Consider the following 12,760-nt stretch of genomic DNA (forward strand, 5'->3'; position numbering starts at 1 on the left):
TTGCTTCAGACATAGTTCTCCTGCCTTCTTCTGATAACTTTGCTAAAATACACTTGTGAGAAGAAAAAAAAGAACATTTTGTATTAAAATAAAAGTATGACTGTTAAACAGATGAAGTTTACTTGAGCTGGTAGGTCTGAATTTCTATAAGTTAACTGAAAAATATAATTGTACAAGTTTGTATTTAGTCACATATTACCTAGCCTAGGATTAAATTCTTTGATGCCTGACATCCTGTTGCTAAATTATTAAGGACGATGCAGAATCTATATTGCTGAATGCTCACATTCATACCCCAAGTATATCTTGGAACCTGATTACTCCAGTTCATTACAAAAAAGGAACTCTACACTTCAATTTAGTAATGTGCAATTTTGGAATAGATGATGGCAGCTTCCCCACTGTGAAGTCTGTAGTTTTTGACCGTCAGAAAGAAGAACAGGCTTTTGAAATATGTTATTAAATGCATACCCCACAATTCCATTTCTGTTACAGAGCATTTATGCTTGTGTGTTTCCTTCCAACGCTAAACCAGCAACTTTGCAGATATTTTGTCATTTTTCATCATGGGAACATATTCTTGTTTGAAAACTATGAAGGTTTTCTGGTGGAAAAACATTAGTACTATATTTAGGAAAACATTCTGTATTTTCCTCACTAAATAAAGCAGATGATAGTTCATGTAACAACATACCATAGTGTAATTGTGAGCCACCTTGTGCAAGTCAGTGCAACCCTGGGCATCAGCAAAGGATCGGATTCCAAGGCAATTGGATGGGTGAAGCTGCTTCATGAGGAATTTACAGCATGCTTCTACAACCTGAGAGAGCTGAAGAAGGCAAGCTGTAGACAACAGGCACTCAATGTTATCCTCTTTTAATTCAAGGCGACCTAGTAACATCAAAAAGAAAATCACATTAGTTTGCTCTTATAATCTTACAAATGCCTTAAAACCCCAAGGCAATAGAATTATTTACAGATTATATGACAGAATAGAAGCCTTAGTAAACATCACCCTCAGCATTAGATAACTAATAGTTTTCAAAATTAGTATCTATAATGATGTAAAGAAAGGGAATCCTTTCTTCAGTCATGATACATTTAATAGATTCACATAATTTGTTAACTAATTCAATGTAGTATTACCAGAGAAACTTTAACCTATCAGGTTGTCTTAGGTAACAGCAATGAGACCTAATTGCTGTCTACAGCTTTCTCACCAGGGAAGGGGAGGGGAAGGCACTGATCTCTTCTCTCTGCTGACTGGTGACAGGACCAGAGGGAATGGCCTGAAGGGGGTTAGGAAAAGGTTCCTTCTCCATTAGGAAAAGGTTTTTCCCCCAGAGGGTGGCTGGGCACTGGAACAGGCTCCCCAGGAAGCGGTGACAGCACCAAGCCTGACAGAGCTCGAGAAGCATTTGGAAAACACTCTGGGACACATGGTGTGATTGTTGGGGTGCTCTGAGCAGGGTCAGGAGTTAGACTTTGAGAATCCTTGTAGGTTGCTTCCAACTCAGGATATTCTATGATTTATTTTTATTTATTTATAAGAATTTAAATAATGTGAATAATTTGTAAAGAGCATTTGAAATCTAGTAATGGAATACAATGCTCACATGAGGACAATTCATTAGATGAAATTCCCATTTTCACTTCAATTACCTGTATATGCATATTGAACCAGAGCCCACAATGCCTTTGGCTCCACACCTTCCATCTTGATTTCTTCCTGTCTTGCTTCCCTTACATCATTAGTGAACATTGCTGCAAAGTAGTCCGAAACAGAGGAGAGAACCAATCTGAGTACAACATGCAGCACAGAAGGAGAGAAACAGAAGAAAAGAAAAAAATCTTAGTCAACCTGATGTTTGTTAATTTATGATTCATTACTTTGCCCTTTGAAGAAACACTGCGGTGAGAAAAACATTTAAAAATTGACAAAGTGCTCCATGCTCTAGTTTCTCTCTATAGAAATGAAGTATTGATACTAAACCTACATTTGCTACTGATCTAAACTAATTACCCTTTCAAAGCAATGACTTTTAATAGCCAACACAGACATAAACACCCCCAAATTCACACAAATTGGAATATATATTATTAAAATAAAACTGAATTGATTTTCATTTAGATTATGTTAGATACATTTTTAAATGTGAAAGAATGACTTACCAGTCCTTTTCAAAGTGCTTTAAAATGCTTTTACTCTTGCTGCACACATATACATTCAATTACTAGTACTGATAACAAAACTTGTCACAGTAAACATGGAGATGATACAGAGTAATCTCTTTTTTGAGTATCTATTTAGCCTTTCTTGATAATCCTGACTATTTTACTATGTAAGTAAATGTTAGTGCACAACGGACATTTCTTTGGATTATTGAGAGTAAATCACTCTTTACAAATAATAATGTCACTCTGAAAAATGTGAAAGAATTTCCATGTGTTCAGAGACTGGGATAAAAGAGAAAATTATATGAGGCAGGAATATGAAACCAACCATAACTATTCAGGAGGAATAAGAGACTTCCAGGAATGGCCTTGTGGCTTAGATCAATTTTTGTGCTGTAGCAGTTCACTGTTGCCTTGCCCACAGAGATTTCAATATAAATACATGTGTTATATGTATGGATCTATACAAAGAGCAAGCCCAAGAACCCAGCCTACTGCAAATGCATTAAACAGTCCCTATGCATACATTCAATTAATCTAATACTTCAGGCAGTTTATGCTGTGCTGAATCATTATACTGGTGTGTTAAAATGGCAGAGGTCAGGAACCACAAAATAGAGCAAAACTAAATGAAAAGGTGAGCACCAGTGCTTAGGGGAGAATTTACAGGTACATATACAAAGTAATGAAATACAAGGAGCAGTCTCTTAGTTAATTAACTGCAAAGTAATAAAATTTCGATTAATTAATCTCACAATATATTTTTCTTGTGAACTTTCTGATCATTGACCATTTGGTCAGGCTTGCAGGCTTACAGAAAAGAAAAGGTAATTTTTTTTTTCTAGCTGCTGAGGAAACAAAGTAGAGTTACAATTGCATGGGGAAAAGATTAATTTTATTTTAACACCTTGTATGATTGAAGTTTTGTCAAAAAAACCCCAAAGTTCTGTTCTTTTAAAGAAAAATTAAATTCTGTTAATGAAATATGAGAATTATTCTGTAGCTGACTAGCTAAAAAAGTCAGAACTTTCTGCCAAGCTATGGCTCGGGCATCACTTCTAGGCATTTTAACCTCATGTTTAATGAAATCTGCATTTAAATGAAAATACTGCCTCTCAGAAATCTATAGAAGTGGAGTAAATTAGAGAGTACATTCATGAAAGTATCAAGGGAGAATTTCTGCAACTGCTTTTGATGCTAGAATGAGATGACAAGACCAGATTTCTATGTACAAAATAGGGGTTCTCACTGGAAAGGAAAGTGGTTTGAATAACCCAATTATCTCTGCAGGTCCAATCCAGAATTTAAAAAGGCAAAACAACCAACTTAACATATTCACATCTGACTGTTCTCACTTGGAACTTCTACACAGAACAGAGCTTGAAAAAGACAGGTCTTCTGCAACGGGAAATGGAATTTAATACTTAGTCATATCACAGTTTGGGGGTTGCTTTTTTCTTTTCTTTCTTCCCCCAGCAGTGCAACTGGACTAGGTAGCTGCACTATTATTCAGAACCCTGGACTGTACACATTTTAGAAACAACTGCTGAAGAAACGCCAAAAAATAACACGAGGGTCCCAATGCCTTCTATCAGAGGTTTGATATCAGCAAATTTCTCCCTGTAATTTCCAGACTCAAGAGTCATCCAAAGGAAATTAACACAAATGAAATCCATTTACTATTTTTGCAAACGTGTTCAGATCCATGAGGAGGTATACATGCCTCACAGTGGTAAGTGCTTTCCAGAGGGTGACTTGCACATGCTGACAGAGGATGTGAAGCCCAGAAGTAGTTTAATACAGGTAATTTGAAAAAACACAAATTATCCTGAGAGCAGTTTTGCAATGATTTCACAATGAAAAGCCTTAGAAGAGGTATGTACACTTTACTCTTAATTCAACTAATTTAGAAAAAAAAGTTTTTTCAAAGAAATGGGATTAAAATATACAGTGACAATGCATCAAGGTGACACTGAGCTAGGATAGAAGAAAACAAAGGCAGACTTTCAGCCAACTGGCCTTTTCTTTTTCCCACTAGTCAATAAAAATCAATTAATGCTATACACATGTGATTTGATATTCATTTGTCACTAAATACTGACAAAATCCAAAATCCAAATTAGAACGATCTACCATGACGGCTTAATATGTTTTGAAGAATTTTCCACTGAGAGCCAGTAAAACATGTGGCACACTTTAAAACCTGTACTTGTTGGAACTGCCACAAACTGCACCATCTTGATAGTTTTCTAGGTCACCAAAGCAATTACTATGTAAAATGATGACAGCTACCAAACCTGGCAATTTACAGGTTTAGTATCTCCAAACCCGTCTCAGCTGACAGAGCGCTGCTTAAGATCTGAAAGATAAAAGGGACTCTTCCTAGGCAGCTCCTTGTTTGTGGCTGTGTAACAGCTGAAAACTGTCCTTGGAAACTCACTGTCAGCATTCACTGAAGCTGTAAGGTGATACTGAAGAGTTCAGGCTCTTTCAAACAAGCTTCCTAAACCCTAGAGTACACAAGGTTCCATTTGCCTTATTTTCTTAAGTCCCATCTCTTTTCTATTTCCATCTTTCAGTGTCAACAGAAAGACACACAATAGCTCTGCCCACACTGCTGATTAAAGGATGTGACAGGCTTTAAATGCCCTCTGGGCAGCAATTTACACACATTTCCCTTTTCTTACATGAATGTTCTAATCAGTGGGTTATTAATAAACAAAACAAGCTTTTATTGTGGATATAACAGTTAGCTGAAATTAATAAATATAAACATAATAAACGGCAGACATCTGAAATTGCAGTGGACACAAAATAAACATGAAAAACGATGAAAAACTTAATTAAATAAATTAAATCAAAGTATCCAAAATTTCTTTATGGAACTGCAAGCTGAAGGGGTGAGAATATAATACATTTCTTCCTACTGGAGAATGGTCCTCTTTTCATACTTGCTTTTTGACCTTGTAAATAAGATTTTAGCTATAATTTCAGCACAGAAAAAGAAGATAAACACTTTTGGAACAATAGAGAATATTCAGAAAAATCACGACTATATGCGATGCTTTTATTTGTAGTAGACTCATAGCCTGGATTCTTCAGAGATACAAAACCTCTCAGAATTTCAGTAATGCATTACCTGTGATTATTACCAAGGCAGACACCAAACTCATGTCTCTTTTCCCTAAAAACATACATAATGGACCTCAGAACACTCAATAAAAAGTAGAAATTGATAATTTAAAAATGCAGGAATTATTAAAAATACCAAGTTCAAAACTGAAAATCTGAATACTCCTCTCTGTGTGATTAATATTAATAATGAAGAATGTTCTTTCTTACCAGCTCTATGTGATCACATACTATGAAAAACTCTTATCTTTCTTATGGAAAAATAAAGGAAAACAAAGTTGTCCATTGTAAATGAAGTTTCTGTTTTCTTACTCATCTTAGAATGCCAAGCCATTAAACTAAGATGTATTTAATACATATTCTGTTGCTTATTAAGTTTCAAGACAAAATAATCACTGGTTTTCTGAAATGCACTGACTGATCCACCCTGCGGTCAATACTAAAAAAGTCAGAACTTGTATAGAGGCAGCAAAAAATACTACAGAAGGTTTTTTCTTATAACATTGGCTACTACAAATACATAAAGGCAGTCATCTTATTGAATTTCTGTAAAATTTAAATTAAATTTAAGATTTCCATATTTATCCTTCCCACTATGAAAAAAAAATCAGTTTTCAGTGAGATACTTTGGATTTACTGAGATTAAGACTGCAGTTATTCCTATGTTTCTCTGTGAAAACAAAACAGTTAGAGAAAGAACTTATTATGCAAAAGGCAAAGCTTCGTTGTAAGTTGCTCCAACATTATAAAGTGAACAAGAGAGAATCATAAGCCTCCCACTTCCTGCTACAAGCACAAAGTGTGCTTCTTTGGCTTTAACTTTCATACATATTTAACACAGAATATACTAACTACAGCAAGATGTTTCTCCTCAGAAGAGAAGTCCAGAGCAGTAGTAGCATATGCCTCATAATAATAACTACAGAAATAGATACAGTAGCACAAACTGGAGAAGTGAAGCCAGTTCTCTGAGGAAATAAGAAACAAGTGTGAACCGCATTAAAGGACTTTTTAGTGTGTTCTCTATCCATTTATTTCATTGCAAATAGAACCTTCCAGTCCTTAAAAGATATTCATGGCTGTCCTCTGCACCCTTTCTACACATTTTTAACTATTACATAAGCCACAGTCCAAACACATATTGCAAAGGGGTTACCTTGGCTCCATAAGGAAGCAAAATGACTTCCTTATTATAATCACTATTTTTTCCTGTTTACACTGCTCCAAAACTCCAAAGTTTTTTCACCCTAAATTACTAAGGCATGTGCCCACTAGGGGTGTGTCTATTCCTTGTTTTCATCTGACTCATTCTTTTCACAGGGACAACACACTTTAGTAACTAATTTGAACACTTCATAAAATGAAGTCTCCAAGAGCAACAGCAGGCTATGGTTTAAAAGCCTCTCTGATTCTCAAGTCAGTTTCCATCCCCATGCTGTCATTCCCGCAGCTGAGTCAGCACAACAGTGTGGATAATATCCGAATAAAAGCAGAAATCTGGCTTTTTAAGGAAAGCACCAACTCCAAACCAGCAACATCTTCCCATCTTTTTATTACCATTACAGCACTGAGCTGCAGTTTCACTGTGGGAGTAGGAATCAGCAATGGAAAACAAGAATGCTTTAGGTTGCTATTTCTGTTGTAGACCTCAACTTAGGAAACCATAGCTTACTTATACCTAGGTTCCTATTAAAATTACAAATTCTGTGCATTAAATACCATAATGTGCTTCAGCTACACACGCCTGTGTTTTGCAATCTTTGGTATTTTCCTAAATTTTAAGCAGCATACACATGATCTGTTGAATACACAGATGACAGAGAGGATAAAGTTTGAACTAATTTAGACCTCTAATACTGCCAGTGTTCAGAAGTCTCCTATCAAAGGACTCTTCTTACTACAGGAGCAAAAAAGATTATGTGAACAGAAGACTGTCCTTATTGTTAATTGTGACTCCAATAGCATAATTGCTAGTACAAAGAAAAAATTAAACAAAATTAAATCTAAGAAAAAAATTTACATTGTTCTATGGTAAAGAAACCACTACAACTTATAATATTCTGGGAGTGTATTTGGGACTTCTGGGGGTTTGTTATGCAAATATCATAAGTATACTTCGAAACAAAAAGAACCTGAACTTTTTTATTCTGTATTGCATACAATAGAAAAAATAACTTTTCGTTTCCAAAGAAATGTTAAAAAACATATACCTGTTTAAATTGAATGGTTTAGGATGTTCTGACATTTTTTAAACAAAACATGGGACACACTTTGATGGTGCATTTGTAAATAATTATGAAGTTATTTCAATTTATAATAAACTTACCTGTGAGCTGGAATTCTACGATCACCAGCAACTAACACCACATCACACAGCTGATTGTGTCTAAGATAATTCTCCATCTTTTTAAAAGTTTGTTCAGCATGGTTGAGAGCCTGAAAAAATTCATCTGAGGTACAGGGCTCCATTGTTTGACAAGATGATAAGGTGTGACTGCTGTTGGAGGTTCTGCTGAAGACAATAACAGAAATCTTAGTTCATTCAATATTCAGGTGAAATTTTATCTACAAAGGGTAAAATAAAAATCACATGTGATTTTAAAGTTGATATGCATTATTTGTTTTAATATTCGTTTCCCTGCTATTTTATTTTTTTCGTATTTTCTTTCTTCCTCCGAAACAATCTAGACCCTTGTGGAAAATGTATAATCATTTCATGTTGTACTCTTCAACTAAGTGAGACACAGAGAACAGCCCAGCAATTGTATCTGTAGTGCTGTCAGATGGTTAAGGAAGAACATCCACCAAGGCCCTGCAAAGTGAAAAAGTAATGGAAGGATGGCAGTAAGGAACCAAACCCCTCCCTGCCACTTATGTTTCACACTTAACCTAAGGTGGCCAGAACAAAACTCAGCTAGTAAAAGCTTATGGGCATGCAGGGAAAAAAACCCCACAAACACATTGATACACCACCACTCCTACTGCCCTCCTTGTGTCTGATATGAGATCTAGCACATCAGAAGTCAACAGAAGTGAAAAGCAAGGGTAGATGGGGAGAAAAATGATTCCCATCTGTATACACAAACAGAGAAGACTGGGAAAAAGCAGGAATAGAGAAAATGTAAAAGGAATGCATGGCCCTAGGAGATAAAGGAAATGAATCCTAATGATGTACACTGTGGAAAGCATGTTTTCCTCCTCACAGTTCTTTAACTGACCACTGCTTAGTTTTCAACAATGCAGGCAACTTATAAAATACTCTGGATCTTCTATAACATTTGGAAAGATGTGATTTCACAATATCTGCATCCCAACCCCTGCTTCCACAAAGATGTCATGAACTGAGCAGCATGCCTGGGGCTAAATCCACCATAACACTTATCTCACTCCTTGGTGTAGGGTACTCATTTCAAGACAGAGCTCCTCAAAACCAAAGTCTGAATTTCCAACAGAAGATTTTCTGTAAAGGGGAACTTTGTGTTTCGGTCTTGGGTTTTATGTTTTATATGTTTTGATTTGGGGGCTTTTTTTGCACATACCCAGATAGCTAAAAAAAGCCAAGCAGTTTGGTATTTAATTCAGAGCTAAATCTAATAATGGATCAGAAATTAGATACCTGCCTACTGATTTCCCTTGGGGGACTTTATGTTAAATATTCTCGCTGAAGCTGTGGTTAGCCATTTATTTATGCCTCAACTTCTTCCCTGCTCCCTGCAGCCCAGGAGTCACTTGTTCTGCTCCACCACCGGTCCTCTTACAGGCTGGAACAAGTATTCTTTGTGGCCATTTTGGAAACTGGATCGGGGGCTCATACAAAGATGTAACCATGTAACCATGGACAACATTATATTGGCCAGCAGGGTGGCATTCTCAAGGGAATGAGCAAGAAGTACTCAGTGAAAGCAACTCTTTAACCAGTAGCCCTGAAAAACAAAAACCAGAAGTGGAATGGGTAGGTCGCTGGTCAACGCACAAATACTTAAGGAATTATTCTGTATCTCCATATCAAAATTTAGCACATTCTCAATTGGGTTAATATGTTGTGTTTTTTTCTGGTTTGTTTGAACTATATATTAACCCATACTCCTCAAAGTAACTTCATTAATAACATTTAAAAAATTACACGCTCTCAGAATTTTATTTACATTACAACCTTACAAAGTGTTTTGCAGATAGAAAGGAAGAAACCACAAAGGAAAAAGCTTGATGGATCACAATTTCACTGGAGCTATTGCCAGCTTCAAAACTGCACATTTTCCACACAGAACTCCGGTCATCACTCTTATTCAATAAGTAAAAATAATTGCAATGGTGTCTGTTCTCCACAATAAAATGTATTCAGGACACAATGGAGTCAAGCCTAGTTCTCCCTCTCATCTAAAGATGCTCAATCCCATACCTGCCCTCGAGCTAGTAACTTACAAACCATTTTCCATAATGAAGGAACAGGAGAAAGAAAGACTAAGGTTCAGTGGTCCACAAAGAGAACATGAAAGAGAGAGTCTAATAGTTACAGTATTTGCAAAAATTAAAAAAAAAAAAGGAAAAAGAATGATTCAAAAGCTATTTGTGTCTGTTACCCTGTAACTGGATATGAAAAATTTAAATGCCCCTCCTTCCACAAACTGTTTTATGAATATTTTTCCAGTTCCATTTGCCACAGCAATGACAACCTGGGAGAATTCCAAAAGTACTTACACCCTCAAAGATCAGTGAGACTGAGGTGAAAAAAAAGACATATCAAAGGATTCTGTAGCTTGAAAACTCAGGGTGAAGAGGCAGACTTAGATTGGAAGTTACAACATACTAACTCCAAGAATGATCATACAGAGCAATACTGCAGAGCTGGTACCACGTGGTACATTCAGACTTTGTCTTTAAATAATTACAGACATTCTACTAAACTGTTCAAGGTCAGCACACAGCTGATGAATTCTGCAATCCTGCTTGTATTTAATGTTCAAATATAATTATTTTAATACATTTCCCTACTTTAACCTACAATAAAGTAATTCCAGTATTTTAGTGCACACATGGATGAAATGAAGCAGACACAACATTCTGCACGCTAGGTACGCTCTAGGTATTTTTAGCTTTATCTCCACCATGCCTTCAAGGTCTGTAGATTGCTGCAAAGGCACCACCAAAAAAAGTTAAGAAAAACAAATCTAATGCTAATAGGCTTACACTTTCTGTACAAGAGTCTGCAGAGCTGTTGGTAAATTCTTAAAAGTGTATGAATCCAAAAGGATGATCATTGCCTCAGGGATGCAGGACAGTTAACAAACAGCAGCAATAGAGGAAATCTAGGAGATAAACATCTGCAGAAGAATTCAAAACTCCCTGTCCCAGTAAACAACCATTCGAGCTAATGCTGGTTACAAATGACACACAGGAGTATAACGTGAACAGTATTACAGCTGACTAGCTCTGATTCTTGAATCTGAATGATCTGCTTGCATCTCAGACACAATCTTGGTCAAAGATCTGGTACTAAACTTGGAATTGAACTCTATATAACACCAAATTAATCGGACAGCAGCTCTCCTCTAAATGAATCACATAATGATCTAAATGATGTCAGTGACAAAGACCTTATCTCAATGCTTTTCTCCTTGTGCTATATGACAAGGCAAAGAGGAAGGACTGATACAAACAAAGCAGTAGAGCTGCTTCTGTTACTTCATGTTATTAGGGCTTCTAACTGGGCAGTAAGTTACAGAGGAGCACAGAGAAAAGGTAACTATAGCTTCTACAGAAGGTTCTTTAAAAAGACTTTTTCATGCACATGATTTACTTGTAAAGGAGGCAACAATGTTTTCATATGGGAAAAAAAAGCTCTTTGTAAACTACATAGACAAAAGTGTTGGTATGGGGCTTTTTCCCTTGAGACAACATATAAGAAGCCGTATTTTAGACTGCAAAGAAGAAACATTTAATTAAGTCCTTAATATCAGAGAAACTCCAGGTGTTAGGCAGAATTGTGTAGTCTGTCCAAGAGCTTATACATTTTTAACAAATGAAGTGAACAAAACATGGCATAAGTGCAGTCTCTCCATAAGACAGAGATACGGATAACAATGCAAAGCAAGCTCCTACACTGCCATTAGTTGCATAATAAATTGTACTAACACAGAACTCAAAATTTATCTAAATTATTTAAAGCATGTAAGTAAACATTAGCATGAATTAGAAGACAGTAACAGAAATACAAAAACCTCCAGATGCTATACATAATTAAGCACATAATTTAAAATATATTTCCAATTTACTAAGTTCAAATCCTTTGTGCATTTTCTCTAGTATATAACTAGAGAAAATTTTCTGCAACAGAAAAAAAACCCAAACCAAGACTTCTTAAAATCTCCTAAATATGTATTTGCAGTTCTCCAATTCAACAAAGTAACAAATTAGTTTTACCATATGCACATTATTCTCTTACAATCAAGACCAAATATTGTACTATTTTCAATCTACACATTTATCTTTTAAAATTACATGTTTATTTTCCTAAAGTGATTGCCTTGCTATGAAGAGAATATCCTAACTGGGATAATGCTGCATGTAAAAATTTCCCATCAGAAATATATGTTGCTGAAATGGAAAATGATGTTATACCTGTATCATATCCAATAACATAGCTATTTAAAAATTTACATCTGAATGCCATTTAAAATGGGATCTCTTCAGAGGTGTGTTCTTACAGCTACATAGTTGTTGCAGCACAGTGGGACTGCTGTTATGATGCAGCAGTATGTAGGATTTCCTTTCCCAGTGATTCTAGTATTTTGACATGGGGTGATAAAAGCAAATACACTATGTTCACGTCTAAGCAATTTTACTCTCCTTCCTTTCCTTGAATCTTTAAAGGTCATATATACAATAAACAGTTCGTGTTTATATTATGGACTACTTTGCCTTTCCACTAAATTGATTCTTCTCCTAAGGAATGAAAAACACTCAACTGCTATAAGCAAATTGATCCGTCCTTAATAGCCTTTATTAAACAGTGTACCCTTTTAAGTAGCCACACTTTCTGAAATGCCACATCAGTGTAAAGCTGTCTTAAAAGCAACAAAGCAAACATAACATTTTCTGAAATGGTAAGCAATTATGAACTACTTGAGCTACAAAACAGGAAAAATACTTTTAGTGAAGACTGACTGACTTATACAGTAAATGAAATAAAATAATTTAACCAATATTTCACAATAAAGGTTATTAACTTCCCTAATTTACAATAACTGGCAAACATCTTTAATTCAAGAACAAGTTTTACAGTTTCATCTTTAGTAACGATGTGTAAGAAAAGAACACCAAAACATCTTTACAGATGCGATAGAAACATTTTTTCTTTTTCTGCCAGATGCACAGTTTAATTCAACCAAATGGGTTACTGGAACCACTTTAAAGCACAAATTGATTGACTTTCAATTGATGTAATTTTTTTCTT

General features: G+C 35.6%; 1 protein-coding gene across 6 annotated transcripts in view; it reads right to left on the reverse strand.

Annotated features, from left to right (window-relative positions):
- Positions 1–12,760, reverse strand: part of KLHL5 (kelch like family member 5) — a 49,999-nt gene that overhangs the window by 22,282 nt on the left and 14,957 nt on the right. For 2 of the 6 annotated variants that reach the window (XM_036381943.1, XM_036381941.1), the window contains 3 exons: positions 7,634–7,816; positions 1,663–1,799; positions 695–891 (listed from right to left, as the gene is read on the reverse strand). In XM_036381943.1, coding sequence (XP_036237836.1) covers positions 695–891; positions 1,663–1,799; positions 7,634–7,776 — 477 coding nt within the window. In that variant the 5' untranslated portion in view covers positions 7,777–7,816. Of the gene's footprint in view, positions 1–694; positions 892–1,662; positions 1,800–7,633; positions 7,820–8,923; positions 9,166–12,760 lie in introns of those variants that run through there. The other 4 variants (XM_036381942.1, XM_036381945.2, XM_036381944.2 and 1 more) reach the window with 3 other exon arrangements.

The sequence above is a fragment of the Molothrus ater genome, chromosome 4 (genome assembly GCF_012460135.2).
Source record: "Molothrus ater isolate BHLD 08-10-18 breed brown headed cowbird chromosome 4, BPBGC_Mater_1.1, whole genome shotgun sequence".
Classification (NCBI taxonomy): Eukaryota; Metazoa; Chordata; class Aves; order Passeriformes; family Icteridae; genus Molothrus; species Molothrus ater.